At 42.6% G+C, this 26576-nt stretch overlaps 3 protein-coding genes, 1 long non-coding RNA gene and 7 other non-coding genes across 11 annotated transcripts in view; 9 read left to right on the top strand and 2 right to left on the bottom strand.

Annotated features, from left to right (window-relative positions):
* Nucleotides 1–297: 297 nt before the first annotated feature.
* C4H11orf54 (chromosome 4 C11orf54 homolog) lies at nucleotides 298–10605 on the bottom strand. The gene is made up of 9 exons (XM_033146127.1): nucleotides 10544–10605; nucleotides 8537–8631; nucleotides 7975–8073; nucleotides 6920–6993; nucleotides 5803–5904; nucleotides 4582–4758; nucleotides 2015–2164; nucleotides 977–1093; nucleotides 298–671 (listed from the first exon to the last, which is right to left on the bottom strand). Exons 2-9 carry the CDS (start codon nucleotides 8592–8594, stop codon nucleotides 498–500), a joined length of 951 nt encoding a protein of 316 aa, XP_033002018.1. The 5' UTR covers nucleotides 8595–8631; nucleotides 10544–10605; the 3' UTR covers nucleotides 298–497.
* A 189-nt stretch (nucleotides 10606–10794) lies between these two features.
* Nucleotides 10795–17974, top strand: TAF1D (TATA-box binding protein associated factor, RNA polymerase I subunit D). Its single transcript, XM_033146128.1, has 7 exons — nucleotides 10795–10843; nucleotides 12200–12603; nucleotides 13485–13660; nucleotides 13969–14026; nucleotides 15411–15472; nucleotides 16656–16818; nucleotides 17952–17974. The coding sequence occupies exons 2-6, from the start codon at nucleotides 12247–12249 to the stop codon at nucleotides 16669–16671; spliced, it is 669 nt and encodes a 222-aa protein (XP_033002019.1). The 5' UTR covers nucleotides 10795–10843; nucleotides 12200–12246; the 3' UTR covers nucleotides 16672–16818; nucleotides 17952–17974.
* Nucleotides 16245–16320, top strand: LOC117046185. The gene has a single exon (XR_004426548.1). It is a non-coding gene; the product is annotated as a small nucleolar RNA SNORD5 (small nucleolar RNA).
* Nucleotides 17574–17699, top strand: LOC117046182. The gene has a single exon (XR_004426545.1). It is a non-coding gene; the product is annotated as a small nucleolar RNA SNORA40 (small nucleolar RNA).
* Nucleotides 17975–18078: 104 nt separating the features above from the next.
* On the top strand, nucleotides 18079–18217 carry LOC117046174. The gene has a single exon (XR_004426537.1). It is a non-coding gene; the product is annotated as a small nucleolar RNA SNORA8 (small nucleolar RNA).
* Nucleotides 18218–18692: 475 nt separating this feature from the next.
* Nucleotides 18693–18826, top strand: LOC117046175. The gene has a single exon (XR_004426538.1). It is a non-coding gene; the product is annotated as a small nucleolar RNA SNORA1 (small nucleolar RNA).
* Nucleotides 18827–19267: 441 nt separating this feature from the next.
* Nucleotides 19268–21956, top strand: LOC117045245. Its single transcript, XR_004426414.1, has 3 exons — nucleotides 19268–19913; nucleotides 20752–20786; nucleotides 21356–21956. It is a non-coding gene; the product is annotated as an uncharacterized LOC117045245 (long non-coding RNA).
* Nucleotides 19486–19560, top strand: LOC117046172. Its single transcript, XR_004426536.1, has one exon. It is a non-coding gene; the product is annotated as a small nucleolar RNA Z40 (small nucleolar RNA).
* On the top strand, nucleotides 20550–20680 carry LOC117046179. The gene has a single exon (XR_004426542.1). It is a non-coding gene; the product is annotated as a small nucleolar RNA SNORA18 (small nucleolar RNA).
* Nucleotides 21099–21219, top strand: LOC117046177. The gene has a single exon (XR_004426540.1). It is a non-coding gene; the product is annotated as a small nucleolar RNA SNORA32 (small nucleolar RNA).
* Nucleotides 21957–23375: 1419 nt separating the features above from the next.
* CEP295 (centrosomal protein 295) overlaps nucleotides 23376–26576 on the bottom strand; it is a 43471-nt gene continuing 40270 nt past the window's right edge. The window contains exons 25-29 of the mRNA XM_033146126.1: nucleotides 26437–26557; nucleotides 25661–25861; nucleotides 25085–25184; nucleotides 24499–24598; nucleotides 23376–23664 (exon numbers count right to left, since the gene is read on the bottom strand). Coding sequence (XP_033002017.1) covers nucleotides 23617–23664; nucleotides 24499–24598; nucleotides 25085–25184; nucleotides 25661–25861; nucleotides 26437–26557 — 570 coding nt within the window. The 3' untranslated portion in view covers nucleotides 23376–23616. The remainder of the gene's footprint in view (nucleotides 23665–24498; nucleotides 24599–25084; nucleotides 25185–25660; nucleotides 25862–26436; nucleotides 26558–26576) is intronic.

Raw genomic sequence — 26576 nt, 5'->3', positions numbered from 1 at the left:
CCAAAAGAGAGGAGAGCTTACAGGACCCCCCCCCCCCGGATCTCTCTCCTCCACCCTCTCAGGTGTTTCAGGTATGGGCAAAATGGCAATGTGTGTGTTATATGTGTGTATGTGGCAGCTGAACTTACTAAATAACAACAAAACGGGGAAGAACACCTCATCTTCAACTCAATGGCCTGTTTGTAAAAAAATAATAATAATAATGAAAGAAAGTAGGAAGTTCAGAAAACAGCTGGTAGAGACAACCCTCCCGGCAATCCTGATATTTAAGTAATTGACTCCAGGTGTTCCTTGTCATCAGATTAAATTCAGCTGTATTTCCAATCACACATTAATTATATGCCATATACCAAAATAAGTGCTATCTTCCTGTGGTTATTGGAGTCCATCTTGTGACCGACATTTCATCCCGGTTAAAGGCAAATTTCTACCAATTCGCCAGACTTCCTGTTCCTTGGCTGGGCTGGCTTCCCGCTGCAACCTGAGCCCGTCTCGCTTTAATCCCGGCCAACCATGTGCGTCTCTTTGGGCTTGTCAATTCGGAAGAGAAACTCGGCGGGTTCAAAATACCCCAGGTACTCGACGGTCTCCGGGGTCGTGTCCTGGTGGTAGTGGCCTCCCTCGCCGTGGTGGCTGAAGCAGTGCGTGTGCTCAAGGCGTAGGTCAAAGCCCTGGGGAATGCGGGAAGAAGTAAAAGCAATCTCAGGGACAAGGCCATGCCGCAGGCCCAGCCCTCCGTTATATGCTTCCTTATAATGGATTTATGAAAAGAGAATCGGAGAACAAGAAGAAGCACTGCCCGATTGCTGTGCTGTAACAATTCAGATTGCAGACAGAAAGCGATAGGCTGGAATGCTCCCCTACTGGGGTTGGTTGTGACCACCAGTAATGCCTGCGTAGTTAGACAAGCCAACATTTCTTTCCCCGCAGAACACACCCAAGAGAGCCCACGCCGTATGGCAATAAAGTGACTTACTGGATCATGGGAAACCAAAACAGGTTGGCAAACTAGCGGAGCCTTCATTTCATAAAACTTGAGCCAGTTGTTCACTTCCTCGTCTGTTTTCAAGGGACAGGCAGAAAATTCTGGGGGCTATAGGGAAAACACAACTACATTTGAGGAAAGGAAAAGTTGGGAACGTCGGCCTGGTAATGTCCATCGGAAAAAATATCCTACATCTCACTAGGGTTGCCAGGTCTGCTTCCAAAACATAGCGGACAAGCGGGTTAAATTAAATTAAATTATATATTTTCTTACAAACATTTTAACACGTATTAAAATACCATTTCATGATAAAGCTTTTGAATAAAAAAATGTCCACTATTTTGTGGGGGGGAAATAGTGAACATAATGTGAAAAAAGTGGACTCTCCACTCAAATAGTGGACACCTGGCAACCCTACATCTCACCATTGTGGGGAAGACTGGGACCAGCCGGCCTACCTCTCTTTCCAGGTACAAAGTGTTGATGAGGCACTTCAAGACCCCTGCTCTCTCCTAATAATAATAATAATTTATTATACCCCACCCATCTGTCTGAGTTTCCCCAGCCACTCCTTGCGGGGTTTTTATTTTATTTTATTAACTTTAAACCAGACTTAAACTGGTCAGTCCTTCAAACAGAGGACAACTTTAAAAAGAGGACTATCTTCTTACAGCTCTTTGAAAATAGGGGGCTATAAAGTAGGACACAGGGCCACCCTGCATAGTAACTATGGTTTGTTTATTGCCAACAAACCAGAGTCTGAAGTCATTGGCTTTCAAACCTTGATTCATTTCAACATTTTGACTCCACCTTTCCTTAACTGTGGTTTGTTTGGCTGCCTGAGACACTCATGAAGCGGCTGTAAGTTCAAACTGCATACAGCAAACACAAGTTTGCAATTTAGAATATTTTCTACATGCATTTTTTCCCTCCTATGCAGAAACTTAGACCTTGTTTATCATGGCAGTTGTACCGCTTTTGTAATCTCAAAGGACAAGGGAAGAGAACCATTCCTTATTTATTACCTACCATAATATGAATTTTTGCTTTTCCTTTCTGGATAACGAATGTACCTCCCAAGCCAACTGGTTTGTCACCGTAATATTTTTCTAAGGCTTTCCTCATGCAGGATATGAAATTCTGCTCCCCAGTTCTTCGATTTGCTTTCACTTCAATGACCTTAAAAAAAAGGAGAGAAACTGTGTTTATATTATGGGCACTAATCGGTACGAAAATGTTGATTATGCAACTTTCGATTCCTGTTTGGAAAAAACACCGACACAGCATATTTTAATATACAGCAAAGCTCTCAGTAACATTGTAAGAAGGCTTCATAGCTACATAAGGCTTCTTTCCTGAGCAGCAAGTACCATCTTTTTAAATGATGTTTATTGCATAATTTTGATTTACAAAAGAAGAAGAAAAATTAAAAAATAAATATCTAATCCAACCGTTAACCAATACATTTACAAAGATAAATAAAGTTACATACAATGATATTTTGGTTGTTTGTGTTTTGATTTCACAATTCTGCATAAATTACATTAACTAATACACAAACTAAATTAATAAATAAAAAGGAAAAGGAAAGAAAGAAGAAAAAATGTTTTTTTATTCTTCACAAACTTTACTTCTAATTCCTCCAAACTGACTTCCTGTCAAATCCCTTTGCTTCAACTAATATTAATTTGAATGTTTACAACGCAGCAGACTCTCATATACATACTCTCCAGTACATTCTTAGAAAAATTATAACTCCACATTCTTTCCTCCATCTTATTTCCTTTCCCTTTATCCCTCAAATGCTGGCATGGAAACAAAACTTTTATTGTATTTTAACACATATCTTTTATAGACACCCCATTTTCCAATGATTTTTTTTAAATTACTTTATTAGTAGACAGTTTGTTTCTGGTCTTTCATACCACATAGTTTAAAAATATCTACATTAAAATCCTTATGAAAACCACTTGTCTACAGTCACTGTAGGCTCTATATGAAGGGATAACGTTTCTTACCAAGGGTATTTCTACAGGAAATGTTCATATTATCATATTTAAAATCCTTCACCAACTTATTACGTAGGCTACATTAATTAAAAACTAACCACACAGGTACTTTCATATATTGCACGTTAAGAACTGCAGGTCAGCCACTGCTGTAGAGGCAGGCTTCAGGTTCATCACAGAAGAATTATATGTGCATCCCAAGAGGATAAACAAGTCCTCATTTAAATATGATCGCATGCGCATTGCTAGAAAGATTATTTCTCCTGAGCAGCAAGTACTATCATAGAATCATAGAATCATAGAGTTGGAAGAGACCACAAGGGCCATCCAGTCCAACCCCCTGCCAAGCAGGAAACACCATCAAAGCATTCCTGACAGATGGCTGTCAAGCCTCCGCTTAAAGACCTCCAAAGAAGGAGACTCCACCACACTCCTTGGCAGCAAATTCCACTGTCGGACAGCTCTTACTGTCAGGAAGTTCTTCCTGATGTTTAGGTGGAATCTTCTTTCTTGTAGTTTGAATCCATTGCCCCGTGTCCGCTTCTCTGGAGCAGCAGAAAACAACCTTTCACCCTCCTCTATATGACATCCTTTTATACATTTGAACATGGCTATCATATCACCCCTTAACCTTCTCTTCTCCAGGCTAAACATACCCAGCTCCCTAAGCCGTTCCTCATAAGGCATCGTTTCCAGGCCTTTGACCATTTTGGTTGCCCTCTTCTGGACACGTTCCAGCTTGTCAGTATCCTTCTTGAACTGTGGTGCCCAGAACTGGACACAGTATTCCAGGTGAGGTCTGACCAGAGCAGAATATAGTGGTACTATTACCCCCCTTGATCTAGACGCTATACTCCTATTGATGCAGCCCAGAATTGCATTGGCTTTTTTAGCTGCTGCATCACACTGTTGACTTATGTCAAGTTTGTGGTCTACCAAGACTCCTAGATCCTTTTCACATGTACTGCTCTCAAGCCAGGTGTCACCCATCCTCTATTTGTGCCTTTCATTTTTTTTGCCCAAGTGTAGTACTTTGCATTTCTCCCTGTTAAAATTCATCTTGTTTGCTCTGGCCCAGTTCTCTAATCTGTTAAGGTCATTTTGAAGTATGATCCTGTCCTCTGGGATATTAGCCACCCCTCCCAATTTGGTGTCATCTGCAAACTTGATCAGGATGCCCTCAAGCCCATCATCCAAGTCATTGATGAAGATGTTGAATAAGACTGGGCCCAAGACAGAACCCTGTGGCACCCCACTAGTCACATCTCTCCAGGATGAAGAGGATCACTACCTCTCCCGCAGCAGGATCACTACCTCTCCTGCAGCAATTCTGTCAGAGCAGTGCCATCATTCGCCTGAAACCTCAGAGAGAACAGTTTCCTTTAACACAACTCAAATTTATGATGGAGGCTATTCACCACAAGCCTCCACAAACCAGGCTTCTCCAGAGTTTCAGGTAGGGTCTTTCCTAGCCGTACCTGGAGATGTTGGGGATTGGATCTGGGACAACCAGCACTCTAGGCAAGTGCTCTCCACCTTCAACTACATGTAAAGACTCTGTGCGTTAAAGTCAATGAGACCATATACCTTGCCAGGAAGGCCTTCACTGGCGTACAAGTTGGCCAGCAGCCCAAATTCACAATCCTTATATTTGGAGCTGTACTGTTCCAGCAAGCACCCACCATCCTCCGAATTAATCTTGGCCAAGTAACTCCGATTGATAGCTGGCTTTTTCTCGTTTTTAGCTTGAACGATAGGGATAAGCTAGAGAGAGATAGAGAAAAAATTAACTTTCCTGAATGGACCTGCTCTGTTTATCGGGCATCGCAATCCATAAAAAGAACCACCCACTGACACTCCAGGTTAAGGTCTCTTTAAGTGTACAATGTATTATTCGGAGGAAGACAGAGGTCCTGAACTCTGCAGTCCAAAATGTGTCTAACCAGAAATAAGTCATGTGAAGTTCAGGGTGGGGCTGACCTGCTGATAAGCAGATATAGGGATTTCAGCCGAGGTTCCACTGAAATTAAGTAGTGTGCAACCAGGATTTGAGCCTGGCTAACGAAGGGAACCTGAAAGAAGCTCTATGTAGCGAGATGATTTAGTGTTTACTACTGGATTTTGAGCATTCTAAGTTGAAATACTGTACCAACTTACATGGCGCAAGTACCCAAAGGGGCCTACTTCTCGGTCAGGGATAAGACCCTTGGAAGCTTACCATGTGCCCTCTATTTTAGGGTTGCCATATGCCCAGAATTTCCCGGACATACATGGAATACTGCAGTAGGGAGTAGCCCCTGGGTGGAAATTGGCAAAATTATTCAGGGAGAATCCAGACGTATGGCAGCCCATGTTGGCAGTGGTGTTTCAGTCGACTTCGCTTAAAAATGGCTAAAAAACGTAAACTTTGGGCAAAACTGAAAAAATATGACAACCCTACTCTATTTTGATCCTTTTATTGTTCCTGTTTGCTTTTAAAGCTTGTTGGTTTTATTTATTTAAGCAATTTATGTACCACTTTATCGCAGCAGTTTCTCAGCAGTTTACAAGGCATTTTAAATAGGCATTTTAAACAATTTCACATAAGCTGCTTAGAGATGTGTTTATCCTTTATTAAGCAGCCGGCATACGGCTCGTTTAAATAAATAAAGGAAGGCACGTTTTTAACGTCACATGCAGCCTGGCCTTGACCCACGGTCACCTGAGCAGGAGCTTGAACCCAGAACTCTCCAGGTGAGCCCTCTCGATCATTACACTGGCTCTCTTGATCGAGTCTGGCATGCATGTTAAGAACTAATGTTTACCTACCTCAGCATTGCCTCCGACAACTCTGGACGAAACCGCTCCGGCTCCGAGAAAGAAACCTCCCGGTAGCTGCATTTCCTTGGCAATTGTGTTCAGGTCATAAACCTAAACAAGAAAGGTGCGTTGAGTTTTTCACTAAGATTGCTGTTCTCCATTGGATTATCTTCATGCTATGCCCAGGGACATGCTTTGGAGGCGCAAAACAGAAGGACCAATAGCTCAATGGGAGAGCTAAGTCCCACTCAAGAGTAAGCCCACTTGGACATATCTAACAAAGTAGATCCACCTGCACAAGTATTTCCTCTGGCCCAATGGAACTTGCCCTCTCCCCTCCTCTCTCCATGCTCCCTCCCACTCCCCAAATATGCTCTGGAGCAGGGCTCGGCAACCTGCGGCCCATGGGCCACAAGTGGCCCGTGGGGATCGTTTAAACGGCCCACGAGCCACCCCCGGACTTAACAGCGCACACGCTGCACTAAATTGGCACAGCGCAGAGTGGGAACTTGCTTCTGTGGTGCCGAAAATTGCATCTGCGCAGGTGCCAATGCCGAAAATCACGTCTGCGCAGACACGATCTGGCCCACGGAGCAATCTCCGTGGGAGTGAACCGGCCCAGGCGAGGTAAACCTTGCCAACCCCTGCTCTGGAAGAAGAAGTTGACTTTGGATTTGATATCCCGCTTTATCACTACCCGAAGGAGTCTCAAAGCGGCTAACATTCTCCTTTCACTTCCTCCCTCACAACAAACACTCTGTGAGGTGAGTGGGGCTGAGAGACTTCAGAGAAGTGTGACTAGCCCAAGGTCACCCAGCAGCTGCATGTGGAGGAGCAGAGATGCGAACTCGGTTCACCAGATTACGAATCCACCGCTCTTAACCACTACACCACACTGGCTCTCAGATCTGGGGGCATGGGAAGAGGAGAGGAAGAAGAAGTAGTTCCATTGCACAGCTGAAGTCTGCTTTGTTGGGACGCCATGCACGGAAATTACCGGTAATGTACCTACATCAGTCATTATCCATGAATTTCAACAGATCTAACTTTGAGTACAACTCACATTAGATACAATCCCATGTTTGCAGGCAGATCTATTATGTGGCCACAGGTGGTAACAACTCACCTTATCTTTTTGTACAAGAGGCAAAAGGTATGGAACGCCACCCACGTCGGCAATTCTAGGCTTGCCGCAAATACCTGTAAGGCGACCAAAACAGTTTAGTTTCTTCAGAAAGCTATGGCCAATGGTCTATAGCTAACGGTCAGGGTGGGGAGTCCAGGAACATCTGGAGGGCAATATGCTCCCTATCAGCTATTTAGCGCCATTATGAATCTGCACTAGCCAGTGGTGGGCAAATAATAGGGAAGGCTGCTGCCTCTATGCTCTGCTTGCCATCATTTGGCCGGAAACTGTTGGACCTAGTTTAGCAGAGAAAACAGATCACCAGTATAAAATGCAGAGGTTTTCTTCTTCAAGCACAGCCACTGAGGACTCCATCTTCTCCCATCTTTGAGACAATGATAACCTGAGGAATCTCCAACTTATGACATGTTTGCAGAATAGAACCTGCCTATGTTATATCAACATCCCCCTCCTCCCATTTCAGGTTGTAAGTGTTATTATGTAGGTCAGTGGGGAGCGTGTGGTTACACTACAACTCCCATCAGCCCTAGCAAGAACACCCAATGGTCAGGAATTATGGGAGTTGTAGGCCAGTGGTTTTTTTTTTTTTCCTTTTTTTGGTGGGGTTGAAGTTCCCTCTCCCTGGAAGTATCAGCAGCCTCAGAGGAATTCTGGAGGGTTTTGGAAGTGCTTTCTTTTTTAAAAAGAACACCCCCCCCAAGAAAAAATGGGACACTCAAAAACACCCTGATGGGGATGATAGACATAGCTGGGGGGAGGGCAGGGGGCAGCTACCCTCCCTAGATCAAGTAAAATAATAAAAATACTTAACTGAGATTCTGCCCCGCCCAACATAAATCCAGAATATGCCCATGATGGGGACTACGCATGTTCAACACAATGAGGATTAACTTTTTGAGGAGGGTAAGGAGACAAAAGTGGGAGCAGGGGAAGAAGAGGAATGCAATGGAGTATCCTGGAAAAGGACGTGGCTGGCTGGCACCTTGAACAGAAGTCTCCTGTGAAATCGATATTTCATAGATTTCGCTAATTACCTTTAACAGGAAATGTGAAGGGTTCTTGAGTCAGGTCAGGGCAGTCCACTACAGAAACCTGAACATCTGCAAAGTTTTCTTTAAGTCCATTTTGCAAAACTAGAAGAAGGTAAAGAGTGCATTATTGTTGTTGTCTTTAGAAATACTTAGGACAAGCTATCTGCAACGAAACGAAACAAAAGCACCAAGTCAGCTAGACGACAAAGTGCAAAAGCACCAACTCAGCAAGGCAAGGATATTGCATTAAAATGAGCAACCCATATTCAAACGCCTTCAGGGTGGCGCAATAGTTGTGTAGGAAAGAGCTTAGTTATTGCCTCTTCTCATTAGGCATATATATATGGGACTAGTGGATAAAGAAAAGTTTTTCTCCCTCCCTAGAATTCTTACACATCCCAAGAAGCTGCATGTTGGAAGAAGCAGGACAGAGAAAAGAAACTACTTCTTCCTGCAGCTCATCGTTAAACCATGGAACTCACTTCCACTGGAAACTCCAGAGGTTTCTCCTCCCATTTCATACGTCACAATATTTCTGTAACATCAAAGAGCCATATCTACTCACCTCCAACAAGTTCTTCCAGGGTAGGTACGTGAAAAGCAAACATCTCAACATTGGCCATCTTTTTCTTATTTCATGTAGCAAACTGAACAGCTAAGCTGCGGAGAGATCAGAGTACACCCCAGAGCAGATTACAAGGTCTGTTAATGAACACATAGGTTGAGTGATTAAATACAAGCTCTGCGTGTTTGCACAGGCTTTTTACAATACACCTTTTCAGTTACTATTTGGGATATAGGCAACGATCATCTTATGCGAGGCTGCATCCTGAGTAACTAGAAACCTAGCTGTGCAAATAGTCCGTTTTCAAGGCTGCACATTTCCCAAGCTTTCAACATGTCTATTTTCCCCAGCTGCTCTCTGAAATCTTGTTCCCTTTCCATTCTCTCTGACTAAGAGGGTTACGAAACTCAGCAGCCTGACACTGCTCCATTAATCATACACCAAATACAGTTGTACCTCTGGTTAAGAACTTAATTCGTTCCGGAGGTCCGTTCTTAGCCTGAAACTGTTCTTAACCTGAAGCACCACTTTAGCTAATGGGACCTCCCACTGCCGCTGTGCCGCCAGAGCACGATTTCTGTTCTTATCCTGAAGCAAAGTTCTAAACCTGAAGCGTTATTTCTGGGTTAGTGGAGTATGTAACCTGAAGTGTATGTAACCTGAACCGTATGCAACCCGAGGTACCACTGTAAAAGGACAACACACCTAAATTACAATCCGCATTCAACCACTAATTTATACAAACCACTATCATGTTCTCCCATTTGCGGCTTTGCTCAGAAGTATATCCTATTTAATTCAATGGGACTTAAAAAGGTAAAGGGACTCCTGACCATCAGGTCCATTTGTGTCCGACTCTGGGGTTGCGGCGCTCATCTCGCTCTATAGGCCGAGGGAGCTGGCGTTTGTCTGCAGACAGCTTCCGGGTCATGTGGCCAGCATGACAAAGCCGCTTCTGGTGAACCACAGCAGAGCACGGAAACGCCATTTCCAGGGAGCGGTACTTATTTATCTACTTGCACTTTGACGTGCTTTCAAACTGCTAAGTGGGCAGGAGCTGTGACCGAACAACGGTAGCTCACCCCATGGCAGGGATTCGAACCGCTGACCTTCTGATCAGCAAAGCCCTAGACTCTGTGGTTTAACCCACAGCGCCACCTGGGTCAATGGGATTTACTTCCAGCTAAATGGGATTAGGATTGCAGCCTTAGCCTCACACTGAAAGGATACGGGTAGTAGGCTAACTTCTGACACACAAAAATGAGGAGAATAGCTCCTAGACATTTTGTCTTGTCTCAGATTCTACAAATTAGCATAATTAAGGTACTCTAGGGATTGTGGTTCATGGGATGGAGGGGACAACATCCCCACCTGGATGCCCCTGTCATTCACCCAACAACTGCCTTATGTAGTTTCCATTGTGTGTTTCTGGGACGAAGGTTGCAGTTATCCATTAACAAGGCAACGGGGCAGTGCAACCTTAAGGCTTGCTCAGAACTCCTGGTCCCTCTGAGTTCAAGACTTTCTCAGTGCAAACCTGCATAGGTCTACACAGAAGTAAGCCTCGTTGTTTTCAACAGAGTTCGCTCTCAGGTAAGGGAGAATGGGATTTCAAAGTTAACCACAACGTGGTTGGAGAGTTGGAAGGGATCCTGAGGGACATCTAGTCCAAATTAACAAGTAACAAATGTTGCATGTCTACATGGATGCAACTCGCTCTAGGCACCTTGGGTGGGCAAGAAGTTTAAAAAAATAGCAATGCTAACAATAAAATAAAAAATAAAAAAAAAATCCTTCCAGTAGCACCTTAACAATAGTTAGCAAAGCGCCTGGGTTTGTAGCCTCGCCTTACAAACCCACGCCCAATTCCTCATGCAGTCTCAATGAACTTACTTCTGAGCAAAACATGCAATGCATTTCAGCATTCACCCCAAAGCATCCCCCTAAACCCATGCAAACAATTCTTGGCATACACACAGACCCCGCCCTATGGCTGCTTTTACTTACAGGAATGCAAACTTCTGCTCCTGTCTCAAGTTCCTTTCTCTGACTGCCTCTTTCCTTAGGCAGCGTCACCTGCCCCTCGTCCAATCATCTCGCAGCTGGAGCGCCGCACCCAGCCACGCCCATTTCTGCCCGTCGCCGCTCTCAAGATGGCGACGCGAGGCTGCTCCTTCCAGCGCATCCGGTCCCTTCCTCCCATCGGGGCCGAAACCGAACTCTCGCGAGACCTGGGGGAAACTCCCAGAGTACTTAAGCGGCCCGGAGGCAGTTGCGCGGCCCTGTTGAACCGGCTGGATGAAGGAGGTGTGTTGTGGTAATCGGTCGGCATCGGCTCGGTTGGCGGCCTGTGGAGAGATAGGCCTGTTGGGAAAAGGTTTAGGGGCGCCTAATGAAGGGTGTGCGTAGAATATTGTGGGGTGAAGGGGAGCTATAAGAGGTGAAAGGCCTAGTTCCCCCCTCCCGACCGCTGTTTCGTCGCCTTTAACGATTAAAGATGGGCCTGGGCTAGTCCTGGTTGGTAGACCGGGGAGCCGAGGGCGGGTTAATGCTCGAGAATAGCTTTACCACATAAATAAAAAGGGTTTGGGAGGCGCTTCGTCTTTACTGTTAAATCCTGACTTTTCTCCTAAAGGGCGCAAGGTGGTGATCGTAGAGTAGTTTGACGGGATATAAATGATAAATTATTATTATTTCACGTCCACAACAACCCTGCGAGGTGGGTTAGGTGGAGAGATCAGTAAGAGGCCCAAAAACGTGGGGGTAAACCATGATGTGTGGTTGGGGATTTTGAATACAAAGGCCTGGCCTCCTAGCTGCGGCACCAGGCTGATTTAATCAAACTCATTGGATTGAGCAGGCCCGCCTCTTAACAATAATGCCTTGGTAAATCTGGAGGATAAAAAGTGCTATATTATTGTTATTATATTATTACATATTTATAATATATGGCAAGCGCCTGACAGGCACTTGATGCAGCTTATAAATAAATAAAATAGGAACAGCTGAAAATTGTAAACAAATTTTTTAAAAAATTCCAATAGCACCTTAGAGACCAACTAAGTTTGTTACTGGTATGAGCTTTCATGTGCATGCACACTTCTTCAGCTACTTGTAATTAAGGTTAGCGTCTGATTAAATGGTTTCTGTATTTCAGACACAGCCTGAAAAAGAGAAAACCTATTCACTGTCCTTCAGCTTTAATCAATTGCCCCTCCATTGATGGCTTTGCTACTTATATTAATGTGTTTCCATCTACGTTCTTCTTTTAGTGGGACCCCATGATAAACTGTTTGCTAGCTGGAAAGGCTTTGTCCATAGCACCCATATACTCAGTCTTGCCTTTTTCCTCTGTGGGTCTGCAGTATGACTGACTGTAACAGTCAGTAAAATGATAAAATGATTAAAAGATCAGCAGTATGTAAAGTTGACAAAAATAGGATTAGACTGTAAGCCTGTACAATAAACAGGTTAGGAAGAATCTACCTTGTCCCTGTAGGCTTATTGAAAATGAGGGCTGCAACCTTTCCTAAGCACTTCTAGGAAACACAACCCCTTGGGCTCAAGGTGAGGGGGTCACTGCTGTAAGTGCACTCTGCTAAAGATATTATGTATTAGACTGGTATGCTCTGATCTGAGCAATCATTTTCTTTGTTTCAACAGGACTAACTGGTTTGCATTCACTGAAGCCCTCAAAGAAAACGAAAGCTATGCTGCCAGCAAGTCTTGGTCAGTCTCCTGAGATTCCATCTGCCAATAAAACACAGACTGGCTCTCTAAAGCCTAAGTTGCCTAAACCTAAACTTGACCTCAGAGCCCTCTTTGATTACTTCACAAGGAAGCAGCATCTGAAGAGTAGAAAGTGGAGGCCAAGCGCTAGGAAGAAGAAGAAGAAAGTCGCAAAGAGAAAAACTGCAAAAGGCAAGGAGCAAGAAACATGTGAGAGGAGACAGCAGCCAACAGTCCCAGGAAAGAAACAGAAACGTACTGAGAAAATTAATTTTCCTTTTGTGGAGAGACTGTACGGAGTGAAACACCTTCCCTTTAGAATGGTGTGTCTGTATGAGGTAAGTAGCAGTTAAATTAGACCAGACTGTTCCCAAACTTATTCAGGCTACCGTGCCCTTTTCCATAAAAAAAAATACTCCACACACCCCTGGGAATTTACCTTCTTTAAGTGAACAGAGAGAAAGATTCAGTGACAAATTTGCATTCTTTTATGTATGTATAGTTCTACCTACAACCTGCAACATAGTAAAGAAAGATGTAAAATAAAGACACCTTGAAGCTTGAAATTATAAATATATTAAAATCAACCAGAGTAACATTAACATTATACACAGAAATGAAATAAAAATTATGAACAACCTTTAAAATAATCCTAATGAGAAGGATAAACCTAGTACGCTGCTGTCAGTTTATTAATGTTTGGATCTACTTTTGTCAGCAGCAATTTTCAATCACCACAGTTAGCTATTTGCAGTCAATTTCTATTTTTAGGTAACCTGTGTTTGTGCGTTTATTTAGAAAATGAAGTTTGGGAGCTTGGGGAAACTGATTTAGAGAAAGCAACTATATACAACAATGCTCTGGTCTTTTGTACTGCATAGTGTTAATGATTTGCTTTCTGAGTAACAAACTGGATTGGGAAAGTTACAGGTAGGTAGCCGTGTTGGTCTGCCATAGTCAAAACAAAATAAAAAAATTCCTTCCAGTAGCACCTTAGAGACCCAACTAAGTTTGTTCTTGGTATGAGCTTTCATGTGCAAACTTAGTTGGTCTCTAAGGTGCTACTGGAAGGAATTTTTTTATTTATTTTGTTTTGATTGGGAAAAACTCCTTTGCAGTTGAAAGAAAGCCTCATTAGTACACTGCATAACATCAAATTTGTAGGCTTTCAGAATCTTGTCCTGGTTTATGTTCATAGAGCAAATTTCTTCTCCCCCAGCAAGCAGCTTTAAATGGATACTTCAGATACATTGAAAAGCTGAAAGTAGAGACATCCCTGAAAAAATCTTTGACACAGTTGAATGCTGTGGATGATCTAGAAAACGAAAGTTTGGAGTCAAGAAAGCACAAATACGTGGATGAGGATGAACCTCTTTCTCCCATTGTGGAGACAAAGTATGTATAATTACGCTTTCTAAAGCTCTGCGTCACATGTGTGCACTCATTAGAAACTTCAATGCAAGGGAAGAGTTGAAAATGGGAATCTGCTTATCTGTGTCATGCTAAGCCATCTTCCTCAACCCTTGCTTGTATCAATATTTGATTGTTCACAGCGTTTAGATTATACCGTAGAAAGTATACTCCTCTTATAGACACACCCTGAAATAGCACTTTGAAAGCTAGAAAGTGCTATATGAATTATTCAATGTTTCTACTATTCTAATATACAACTTACAGATAACTGGGCAATTGTTGTATTTCAGTGGAGATGACCAAGCTGAGAGTTCTGCAGATAAAGAAGAAATAGGTGCCAAGATAGTGGTAAGTCTTCGCTGACTTGAGTCAATCACTTTAACTCAGTGGTTTTCAACCAGTGGGCTGCGGCTCCAGAGGGTGCCAACACTAGCCTCCTTCCCTCTTTCCTTCGCTCCCTCTCCCTGTCTGCCTCCCAAAGGCTTGCACAGCTGTTTGTTGCAGCATCCCTGGCTACAAGCTCCCCAGGTGAATGCTGTCTTTGGGGCTGGTTGGGGTGCTGGATGCCAGGAGCTGAAGGAGCATCAGAGTAAGCAAGCAAGCGGGCAAGGAAGCCCAGCCAGCCATTGCTGTTGGGTATGGACAGACAAATCCTAGGCCCCTGTGGGGCAGTGTGAGGAGGCACCTCTCTTTGGGGCAGGTGGGACAGTGGCTGCCCGGAGGATTCCCAAGAAGAGGGGAGAGGAGGCTGAGGGAACACTCCACAAGGAAGGGTGTTCAAAAAAGGGTGAGAGGCTGCCAGCTCCGCAGGCAAGGGGGTGACAGAACTGGGCTCTGGGGCCCCACAGGGGTGCCGCAGAAACAAAAGTAGTTGGTCAAGAGAGCTGTGGACTCAAAAAGGTTGAAAATCTGCTTTAACTTGTTGCGATCTGCAAAACGCATAAGCTGCATTTCTCACTTCACTTAATTTGAGAACAATTCAACAAGATTTTAGACCAGTAATTTTGAAGGCTGTACTTTACTCACACTTGCATGCAGCAACGATACTTCTCATCAGGACATCCTGGTCTTTGACTTTAGTGGTGCTGTGTGATTAAACCGTTTCCCCAACCTGCCTTATTTCTATAGCTTAGCTGACAACATAGCATCTGTGGGAACTGGAACCCATACTTTGTATAGTGCCGTTCAAAAGTCTCCCCTTAAAAAATGTCTAACATACTTTTTGCACCTTCTTGGCCTCTCCTATGATGGGCACATGCTCTTTAAACATGCAATCATTTAGTAGGGTGCCAGGACTGGACATTCACACTCCTGTTTTCTGAACAGAGAGGTGCAGAGAACGGCTTTTTGTAAACAAGTTGTGGTGAGTGATGTAGGTGCCTCACCCCGCCCATTTCCCCCCGTTTGACGTGGGAGGGCATGCACATACCATTTTATGGTTTTCAGCTCTTGCATGCGGTAGCCATTTTGTTATGCCATGCTCCGTTGGTGGCCATTTTTTTAAATTAAAAAAAAAAAACCATGGGTGGTACTTCACACTAGTCCTACTCAGTGTACACTCATTGAAGTTAATGGACACGACTAACTCAAATTTATTTAAGTAGGCCTGCTCTGAACAGTACTCATTTGAATAAAACTTTGTAATGAGAAACTTCCATATATTTGGTTGATTTGATCTCTATATTCACATGTTTGTGTGTTAACGTTTACCTTGTCTGTTTCTTTGCCATAGGAAAAAAGCTGTTTCTTATTAAGTAGCAAAATTCCAAAGAAGACACGCAAGAGGAAGTCAAAGTAAGTGGGCCGATTTACAGAATGTGGCAAAGAAAGTAAGAGAAATGAGCGTGAAGCTTTCAGTACTGGATGCCTTTAAAATAAAATGTTAAAATAACATGACTTCAGACTTGGGCTTGTTCTCACTAACTGTAGTTTAAATAAATTACAATTAGAAGCTGGAGATTCTGATCTTGCTGCTGCAATAAGGTGGAGAGTGCATGCACACAATACTTAATTTGTATAATAAAATAAAAATTTATTTGTAAAAAAAACTGGTGCCTCTTTTGCCTAGATTTAAGTTGCGAGATTTTCCTGCTTTACACTAGAGTAGGAGGGTAGTGATGGAGTTCCTCTAGACCAGGGATGTCCAACTTCTGAGAGACTACAATCTACTCCCACTAAAAAAAACACTGGCAGTGATCTACCCATTGTATTCACCAGGGTTGTTGAGCTTTTTTAGAGCCCTGTCCCCGGGAACATACAATCTAAAACAGACAAGGGAATGGAGGAAGGAAGAAAATGAGGCATAGGCAGGGGGAGAACATGTGAATTTCATTTCCCTGTACTTTGACTTTGTTGTAATAAGGTGTAGATGTTAAGGAGATAGGACAGCAGCACTTCAAGATAGAACAGAACCAGATTTTTTTTTGGGGGGGGGGGTTAAATAGGAATGAAATGGAGAAAGAGGGCAGTTGGATGTTGGTGTTCAAACCATGTGTATATTAACCAAGGACCTGGCTGAGTAATCAATAAAGTGGCATTCATAAGTGGGGTTAGATTCTGCACAGTAGTTCATGTGATGACTGTTTTTCAGTTCAACTGCTGAGTGATTCAGAAATGAACTAAAACCTAACACACTGACCAGAACTGAGTGCAGAAAGTGTGTTGCTCTGGGTATGCCTTAAGTGCATGTACTGGAGTGCATGTACATCTGGTGGTGTTGGGGTGGGATGCTTTTAGTAAAAACTTCAGAAAAAGGCTGCCTGAACAAAATTTGATGATAAAATCAGCACACAGCATCAGAAAGGCATTTGAAGAATGCCTGTAACGCTGATGCCAAAGATCTCAAATCTGAAAGCCTGAAGAACCACTGCTAGTCAATGCAGATGGCACTAGATAGATCAACAAACTATTTATGAGCCAGTTGAAGAGAATGCAGCCAAAGCTAAATGTTGATTATGTTTGACATGTGTTCCTCCAGCACTACCAGCAACTGAAGCTACTGATAGCCATGATAAGCAATTGCTCTGAGAAAAGAGGAAGCAGCATTTGTCCGTGGCAGCAGATGGCAGCAAGGAAGATGACTTCATCCACACTGGTTCCTACTGTTTGCAGCTAGCCTTGGATTTGTTCTGCTTCACTAGGTATCCTTTTTCCTTCAGTGGTCTTTTCCTTAGTTCCTGGCTTCCTGTAGATGGTGGAGAGTGGAGGCAGCAAATTGGCTACCAGGATGGCAAAACAAGTTGGTGGTTTGGCCCACAGAGATCCCATTCAATGATTCCTGCATCACATTCATACCTAAGCCAATAAGAGTGGCAAGAGGTATAGGAAAGCACAACACTTAAACTCCTTAACTGGCACAAATACACCAGCCATGGTTGGTACATCTAAAGAACCATCCAAAAAATGCCTTGGCAAGAAACTTTAAATGTGACCCCTGTATTTGCTGAAGGAGGCGGCTGTGCCATTGGTGTGTTCCTTAGTAACATATTTACTATATTCCATTCAGTGTTGAATGTCCACATTTTAAAGATTTATGTGGGTCTGTTTTTTAAAAGCTTCATTCACATGCTTTCTTGACACTGGGAATGGGACCTTGCTGCTGACATGAACTGTAAACTTGTGAAAAGGCTACTGGAAGCAACATCTAGTGTGGTACAGTATGTTCCAGAAGCAGTTTCACCATAAAATACCTACCTTGCTTTTTCACTTGGCCTTCATCCCAGCTGGAAAAGGGGGTGGGGGTGGGATGCTGGTTTGGCTGATCGTAGGTTTGTGTTTGGAGAAATGTGTGTTTGAAAAGGAATCAGGATGTTTGTCTGAATTGGTGATGACCTAGAGCAACCTGAAAATTTCAAGTAGGTGATAAGTTCAGACATGCAATGTTTTTTCTACCTTGAGCACAGCTTCAGGTTTTGGCTATTCTCATAGACAAAAAACCATGGAGTCAAGTGCTAAGAATAAATCCTTTTTTGCAACCCACAGCTGATTTGTATTGGCTGTGTTACTAATAGGAAGGAACATGACTTGCTAGTCCCAGGAATACTGTACTCTTTGCATAGGACAACTTGAGTTTTTCTGATATCCCATAAAAGCTCTTTATGTCAAAGAGGCCACAGGCAATTAGAGGATCCAGTGGGGTGGTAATTTTTATGAGTTCTTGTCAACCAGTTTCTGTAGTAATTAAATTACTGTTTGGTCACTATTTTGAATATTCGTAAGAAAGTTTGTGAAATAAATCCATTTCTAAGACTCTATTCCCAATTATTGTTTTCAGTGTTCTGGACAGTGATGGTTGGGGGAAATCCTGGCTTGCAAAAGAGGTATGTTAAGATCCATTCATGTTCTGCATTGTGCTGTGTACTAGTTTGGAATACATCGGGGTAGAGGAATAAATCAATAGCTGCACTGTATGGTATCTGCATCCAGCAGTCTATTCCTGATGGCATGTTCAAAAAGCAGTGCAATAATAATTCAGCATATGGCATCGTTGGTTCTCAAGCTACTGTGCTTGGTAAACCTGGTATTTTTGTTGAAACAGATTACATCTGTTATTTAAAGGATTTATAAAGTGTGCCGTTATTTGATTCTAGTTTATTCTTTGTTCCCTGGGTGGTTCTTCAAAGTTCTCCCATAAGCACATACAAAAGGAATTTTTGCTTTTGGAATACATTGTCAAAATACTTGACGGACTGATGGCCGAAAGCAGGAATCTGCATGCCTTTAGAGCTGTCTTGGAGCATTATGGATTTGGTTATCCTAAATGTCCATAGAAATGTGATTACGATCACTTAATAACTTCATGTTGACTGTACAAGCTAGGTTCTGATTCAGTATAATTTTGTACCATTTAGTGCATGGAAAAACACTGGAAAATGTTTTCATTCCCGAACCATCATGAAATGGTCCAATTGAGATGTGATGTCTACCCATCAAAGCAGCAGGTTTGTGCAAAAGGTAATGTGTCTTTCATTTAAATGTGATGCTGGGGGTTGGTATTTGCCAATTTAACACGCTCTGCCTTGTTGGGTATACAAAATGTAGGCACATTTCATTGTGCCTGAAGTAAGCAACAAGGCTACAGAAAACACAGGTTGTGCTTCCATCCTTGTAAGACAAATTGCATTGGTGACAATGAGACCTGTAATAAGCTTTACTCGACATCCCTGCTAAATTGTGGGTGGACAATCTTGGCCCTTGGCCTGTTTTCATGTGGCCCTCTTCAAACAATCAGTTCTGCCAGGAATAGTATCCTCCCTCCTCTCCAGCAGGCCGCTGGATGTGGAGGAATACATTCCAGTATTAGCAGGCCACAATCATAGAATTCAGAGGAGGAAAAAATAAGTCATTTTGTCCCAAGCAGGACAGTATACTCACCAGCTCCCTACAGACGAAACTTTATCCTGCGGTTCATATTGCACTGTACTTGGTGATGATCTACTGTACCTTGTTTAGTCGGGATACATGCTTGAAGTGTTAAAACTTTCATGGCAATATATTGGCCCATAAATGAAGTTCTATGCTGATTTTTTTTAATCCCTCTTTTTTTAAAGGAATCCAGATAATGAACACCTATCGCCTAAACTGGTAAGAAACTATTATGCCTGAAACAAAAACATTGCTAGAAGTGATATATTTCAGCTTGATGACGTTCTAATTGTTGGTTGCTGCTTGCCTAACCTGCTTTACTGTATAAAGGGAATTATGCAGATATGTTCCATTCCATCTCTTTGGAAGAGACTGAACTTTAAAGGCACTATATCTGTCAAAATGAAGAGATCATATTTTTCATAGTAGAAGCTATGGTAAAGAATTGTTAATGATGATTGGCAAGATGTTCAACTGCTCTGAAAAGAGTGAATGATAAACTGCTATTCTGAACAGACAATGGGAACAGCTAGTCCAAATTATGTACGTAGGTTGCTGGCTGTTGTATTCTTTGCAAAGGAGACTTCCTGGACCTTTGAAAGCCAGGTGGCATGTGGGACCAATGAATGTACTGCTGTGTAGCCGGCTCTCAGTTCTTGCCTGGAAGCAAGGCAAAGCCCTCATTTGCAAACCGTATGGTGAATAGCATGAGGAATTTCCAGGAAGCAGATTCTGTTGAAGCACCGTTGGGATACCCTAACAGCTTTTGCTTGACATGTGCTCTCTTGTGGCTGCAAACTGGCAGCTGGCTCTTTCAGGTAGAGACTTCAAATGGCATGAAGCTGCTCTAGTTGGAAACGAGGACGTTGAGGTATGTGACCTTATTTTAGCTTAACATTTAACATTAAGGCCTAGGGCAGGGATGGCGAACCATGAGGCCAAAGGACAAGTGCAGGTCTCTGTCTGGCCCTTGACTCTTCCTAGACTATACCTCACTAGCCCTTTCTTTGTGCTCCCGTTTCTGGCTGGCTGGAGTGTGTCCTTGACCTCTTGATATGCTTCTTCCCTGGATAGAGGATAGGGAGGGGAAATGTGTAGAAAGGAGCCTACAATACAAAGGTAAAACTCACATTCTTTGTTCTGGCATGTGGCCCCCCTGACCCTGGGGAAGGAGGGAATATAAATAACATAAACAATATGTATGCAAATGCCTTATGGTTTTCCAGTATAGCTCAAGTTGGCATTGCAGCATTGGAATCAAGGTAACAGAATGTACATGCTATTTGATTAAAGTTGCACATCTCAACAACGTATTAACTAAAATGCAAAGTTATAGGAAGAAAATAATTTGTTTTGTGTGGCAAAACATTTTTTTATAGAAACGTGACACCTTATCAGCCTAATAGTAATAATTTTTTATTTGTACTCTGTCCATCTGACTGGGTTGCCCCAACTACTCTGGGTGGCTTCCGACATATAAAAACATAATAAAATGTTAAACATTAATGTTGAGGTCTATCCCGATGTGACCTTGCCGTAGGTTCCTATCGTTGGAAATACCTCGCAGAGGAAACTTGTGGTTTCGCTTTACCCACTAAACTGTATGTTAGGTTAGTGGGATAAAACTGCAAGACAGCAAATTATTGGGTACTTGCAGCTCTCACTGTGTGAAATTGAGCATTAATGTCTGTCTTTCTGTCTGTCTGCAGGCATGGACTTGGTTGAAAATGATCTGCTTGAAAAGGTAATGTTACTCTTTAAGTATTTGCTATATTGTTTTTGTAACCAAGCTTTATTAAACAAACTGCTATCCACAGTAATAGACAACCAACCTCCTGTTTCTTCATATTAAATATAATATCCAGATAGCGCTAACATGCGCAATGACCCAAAATGCAGTTCCTGTGCAAACAGGGAGTTGCCTGTATACAAGGCTATTGAGAACTGTAGGTAATGCTTATTTTTAGTCTTAGACATCTTACATGACTTATATTGTGAAATGTGTGGTTTTGCAATTTTTAACACAATTTTAAAAAACTGTTGGGGTGCCATTACCTGGTCTCTACCAAGGCTGCTAGGAAATATCATTTCTGGTATGCTGTGGACGTGACCATAAAGTAACTCCTACAGATTTTTATATTGTTGCTATGGTAGCATCAAATCTGTTGGAAACATCCGACAAAAGCTAGGAGCAAGTGGCCAATAGATTTGAACCACTGCTGCAATTCAAAGAGCTCCCATAGGGGCCTGTAAGAAAGTTGGGTTTCCTCGAGCTACTTAATTCTAATCTTGTGCTAACGTTTTGTTTTCCAGTGCTGCTGGACAATCCACAAGCCTGAAAAGGAATCAGCAATTTAGGCAAATAAGCTCCATCTGGTGCTAAAGGTAAATATTATAGGTGCTGTTTGAACTGCTTGTTGCAAGGTCACTTCAAAGAGGGCTGTATGCTGTTGAACAAACTGCTCTTAACGCAATGACCTGATATGGAAATCCTTTGAAAGATGTCAAGGGTACTTTATATGTACTCTGTGGTCTATCCCAGAGGAGACATATGCTTGAATCCACTTTAGGCGGCTGCTTCGCAGGGAAATTTGGAAATGGCATTGGTTGAATTTTGGCCTCCTCAAATGGGCTTGGGATGAACTCTTAAATCACTGAAATTGGAGGAAGTACACCTCCAATATTAACTGTGGGGTGGTTGGAAGGGAATGAAACCACGCTGGTTTTATAATGTATTCACTATTTTTCTACACGTTTAGGTACCTTAACAGCTGGATAGAAAATGGAAGAACCGGCCAGGGTGCTCAGACAGCTTTAAAATTAAACAAATTGGCATTCTTAAAGCTTCAAAAGCGAAACGGTTACGGAATTATAATTCTTAAATGTCTGCTCAATAAACAAGTCCTTGCTGGAATGGTGTGTTGGTTTTCTGTATCAATGAAGCTTGTGCTTATTTGAGTTCATTCTTGCTCACTTTTCCTTACAAATGCTGGACTTTTCTCACCCTATACAACCCACTTGACCACTCCATGAGATTCTGGGATTTCAGCGAGTAGCAGTCTCAAATTATTGATCAACATGTACAATGCAGGACTGATAAAACACTGAACGTGGCCTAGTGTTGGACACAGCAACATAACCACTGTGCTTGGAGCTGGCTTTATCTACCTGGAGTTGTAGTGTCCAACCCCCCTGCAATGCTGGAATCTTGGCTGAAAGCATCTGCAACAGGTGGAGGTTTTTAAGCAAAGTGGATGGCCAAGAAAGAATCCACAACCTCACATGTGTCCACCTTCCCCCACCTAACCTCCCTTCCCTTCTATACCAAGGAGGTAGAGACTGATGGGCTTAGCATATAAAGCACCCTGCCAAACAAGCCATGTCTGTAGTTCGCTGAGCTGGCAGTGGGCCCCTGGGAAAGAGCAGAAGCTGCTGGGGGTAATTACATACTTTTGAGTCCATACATGTTAAGCCCCACTAAGAACACTTACATGCTGTGGCTCTCAAGACATGCACTTCAAGAGGGCAGTGAACACCCTATTTTTCACTCCACAAGATGCACTTTTCCCTCCTAAGAGAAAATGCTGGTGCATCTTATGGAGAGAAGGTTCCCTGTCAAGCAGGCAGGGGTCGCGGAGGAGATGCTGCTTGCTCCTCCCCGCCACCTCCATTTGCAAAAACAGGTTTTTGTGAACAGAGGCCGCAGGGAGGATCATGCACACGAAAGCTCATACCAAGAACAAACTTAGTTGGTCTCTAAGATGCTACTGGAAAGAAATTTTTATTTTGTTTTGCCTATGGCAGACTAACACGGCTACCCACCTGTAACCTTCATTTCAGAGTAAGGTGTCATGAAATGGCAGGTGGTTATTTTTACTGGTGGGTGCTGCTTGGGGCTACCGTCCCAAGATGCCAGACAGAAGCAGGTCCCTACTTTCTCTTATATCCTGTCATTGTCTGCTGCCAGTTCCAGTGTTAGAATATCCAAAAGGTAGGATGGGAGCTGTTGGTGCTTGCATATAGCTGCTTTTGGGTTAAAGCCCCATTTCATGTGCTGGTCATTACACACTGAAAGCCCAAAGTGAATTAGAAGATAGTTTAAAAGGACTACCACCTCCCCTTCAGTTATAGCTGTGACTCTCATTGTTCTGCCAATGACTTGTAACTTTACGGTGGTGGTTTAACAAAACCAAATACACTAAATTAGTGCAATACGTTTTAAGTTTCATAGCCTTCTCTCCCAAGTATATCCTTTGAACATAGTTTTCCCTTGCTAAAACAAGCTCAATACCAAAATGTTAAAATTTTATTATAAATAACAGTGATACAAAAGGGGGGGGGAGATGTGAAGTTAAAAAAAAAACATTCCTTGATTTAAAAAAGTCATAATTGTAGAAAATATGGCAATTCACCCTATACAGCTTTGGCCATATTGGCAAATTATCCGACTTGAATGTAATATATATATATATATATAAGGCTGGCACATCATATATTTACAAAGGTGACCTTCAGTCATTTTTTTACTTTACAGCGAAGAATTCTTCCAGCTGCAAGTCCCTTCTGAAGAACACTTATTTTTTTGCTGCTGTTTTTCTGGCTCTTAGGTTTTCCAATGTTTTCTGTATTGAGATGGGAGGAAAAAGTCATGTGTCAGCTAGAGAGATTCAGCAAATAAGATGCACATAACCCACTCAATGGGTTTCAAGGATAATCAAGGGGCTCTTTCCCCTAATAGTTAAATTTGAGAAATACACTAGAGCTAAGATTTTGGCAAGCATATGTATGACTTTTAAGATTTCACAGAACAATAATGTAGCAGCTGCTTTTTCAATTCAGTGCATACAGCTTAGGCAGATATATAGGGGAGAAGATATTTAGGGCCTATCTGTTAAGTTCCATGGGGCCCTTTTGACTGCCACATTTTGTATGTCAACATGGGAATGAGCATTCTTGAGGCAGGTGCCCTGATCGTGGGACTCCCTTTCTCTTTGAATACAGCTGAGTTGTCAGCAGCAACTGAAGACCCACTCAGCTGTTCAGGCCATTGTGAGCTCTGCTGATTTTGCTGTTATGCTTATTATTTTAAATGCTGTTTGCATTTTCTGCTGTCAAGCACTCTGGGATTATTCCAGCTGCAATAAGCAGGCAAGAAATACCTGGAGGCTCAATGGTTTCTCTATTAGGCCACACCCTAATGTCCTTTTGCCATGATGGAGGGGAGTGCAGGGTAGAATCCTTGTGTGGCAATAATGTAGGCTACTGTACAAAGGCAACCTATTGCTCCACCCACTTCTTGCCCTGCTTACCACCGATATTTCTCCTCCCCAAAGGTTGCCCATGAGAGAATGCATGCCTCAGGCTGAAAAAACCCTGCTTCAAAACCACATGGAGTTTGGGATAATTAGAATGGGTACCTCCACATACACACACACCCCTGTATTGCAAGTATTTACCTTTTGAAATGCCTTTGCTCTTTCCCGGTTTTTGGCGTAGTCTTCTCGTCGTTCTCTCTCCTGCTTTCTGGTTTTCACTTCGGCTAGATTATTATACAATCTGCCCAAAGGTTTTAAAAAGTGCACATTAGCAGTGGACTGCCCAAAACACTCTCCAGAGGGGAGAATAGACAATAAAATAGTAAGAAAGATTCAGTGTTCATGAATAATGAGGGGCTTTAAGGCAGCTCGCGTTTCAGTCTGAAATGGGAGCATGAGGGTTTGCAAATCTCCAAGGCCAAAGGAGGTGGTTGGAGACTTGCAAAGCCATGTATTGGACAGATGGGCAGCCTCATCCACCTGTCATTCGGGTGATAGTATAATGATGCTATGTGACTGACAGCTGAGGATCGTTGCTAAGTGCAAGTGTCTTCCAACCAACTTGGATGTTTTTCGAATGCACCTCCATGTTTTTGTTTTAAGGAAGGGAGGGGAGGGGGAAATCAGACAATTTCTCAAAGTAAAAGGGAGACTACCTTCAAGCAAAAATTAGTAGCTTGATCAGCTAAACTAGTTTGGTTTCTGCCCAATGTGGCTCCCACAATACCTTGAAGTGCGTTGGTACATCTGTGTTTCTGCTGCCTTCCTGTCCTCTGCGGAACACACTCTAAAGTCTTCTACTTTCTTCAGATGAACAACAGCTGCACCTTGGAGTTCACCAGAACACACTAAGTTTAACAAAGTTCATGAGACCACATTCAATAGGCAGAGTTTTTTTTATCCAGAGCAACTATATATTTTTCATTCACAACGGAATGGGAAATGGACTGCAGCAATGTTTGAATTTTAACCCACACTGAACAAAGTGTGGAAGGCATTATCAACAGCCTGCAGGATCTGGCCAATGGGACATCTAAATGCAGCATCATGTTCTCATAGCGGCCGACCACATGCCCATGGGAAGTAACAACACTCTCCTCAACAACTGATACACTGTTCTATAAGGACCCAGGGTGAGCAGTATACTTTGTAAAGCATCTCTTAAGTAGTTGAGTATTTCAAGGGAAAAAAGGCCCCTTAATAACAATAACTATGAGAAGAAAACGTATCAGCTTATTCCATTCCTTGTTTGGTATCTCTCTCCTCCTTTCTAAAGCTTTGAATGGCTTGCTAATAAAATTACCAGGAGGCGACAAGTTCTCTCTTGGTTTATGAAGATGTACTTCTTTCTTTTGAGATGCCTGAGCTGGAGGCTTTTCAGAACTTCGCTTTCTACTTTTGATCTTCTCTACTCTTTTACAGGATCTCTCAATGAAATCTTTCTTCCGCCTAAAAAACGCTTCTTGCAAGCTCTCGGTAGCAGACGTGAACTCTGGCAACAATGCTGTAGGGGAGGGAAGGTGAAACATCTACCTATGATGTTATTTGAGAGACCTTATTTCATTTACCATATATCATGTGGGAGTACGGTTTTTAGTACATGTCCACTACAGCTTTAAAACTTTTACAGATCTAATTATTATATCACGGCTTATTGAAGAAGAAAATAATTAAACTAAAACATTAAGAGACCCATTGGTGAGCTTAAGCCATGCCTTTCAGACACACACAACAATGAAGGGAAAAACACATGTTTTCTCACCAACCAGTTTCTACAGGCGGGAAGAAAATGCAACCAAAGGAGCCAAAAGCATGTAGATTTCTAGATCAGGGGCTATAATCAGTTAATTCAGAATGCACTAAAGACAACATTTTATTGCCCACAACAAGGCGAGAACATGTCTAATAAAGGCTTTGCAGAGCACAGCTCTGTGCCTTTCTGGTCTTGGCATGGCCTAGCACAATGCTCTCCTGAAAAGATGGATAAATCATTAGCTAAGCATCCATCATTCTTTTCCTGACTTAAGCTGATATGCTGCCTCAGCTCTTGTCCTTTTGCTGAAGCTACTGCACACCTACCTTCTTCTTTGGAGTTTTGACAAGAATCCTCTTGGGTGCTCCAAGCTGCTAATGCATAGTCAGGCTGAGAGCAAATGGAGTCGTCCACTTCTGAATTTAAAGGTAAAAATTCTCTGCTCTGCTAAGAGAGTAAAATTGGC

The sequence above is a fragment of the Lacerta agilis genome, chromosome 4 (genome assembly GCF_009819535.1).
Source record: "Lacerta agilis isolate rLacAgi1 chromosome 4, rLacAgi1.pri, whole genome shotgun sequence".
Lineage (NCBI taxonomy): Eukaryota > Metazoa > Chordata > Lepidosauria > Squamata > Lacertidae > Lacerta > Lacerta agilis.
Note: the sequence above shows the minus strand (reverse complement) of the source record. Positions and strands in the feature narration are given on the sequence as shown.

Bases quoted from the DNA above. Each gene is read 5' to 3' on its own strand.
- C4H11orf54 (XM_033146127.1), bottom strand. From the start codon at position 8,594: ATGGCCAATGTTGAGATGTTTGCTTTTCACGTACCTACCCTGGAAGAA. The intron at 8,074-8,536 runs GTGAGTAGATAT...ACCTTCTTCTAG, and splicing joins CCTGGAAGAACTTGTTGGAG to TTTTGCAAAATGGACTTAAA. The intron at 6,994-7,974 runs GTAATTAGCGAA...GTCGCCTTACAG, and splicing joins CTTCACATTTCCTGTTAAAG to GTATTTGCGGCAAGCCTAGA.
- TAF1D (XM_033146128.1), top strand. From the start codon at position 12,247: ATGCTGCCAGCAAGTCTTGGTCAGTCTCCTGAGATTCCATCTGCCAAT. The intron at 13,661-13,968 runs GTATGTATAATT...GTTGTATTTCAG, and splicing joins TCTCCCATTGTGGAGACAAA to TGGAGATGACCAAGCTGAGA. The intron at 14,027-15,410 runs GTAAGTCTTCGC...TCTTTGCCATAG, and splicing joins AAATAGGTGCCAAGATAGTG to GAAAAAAGCTGTTTCTTATT.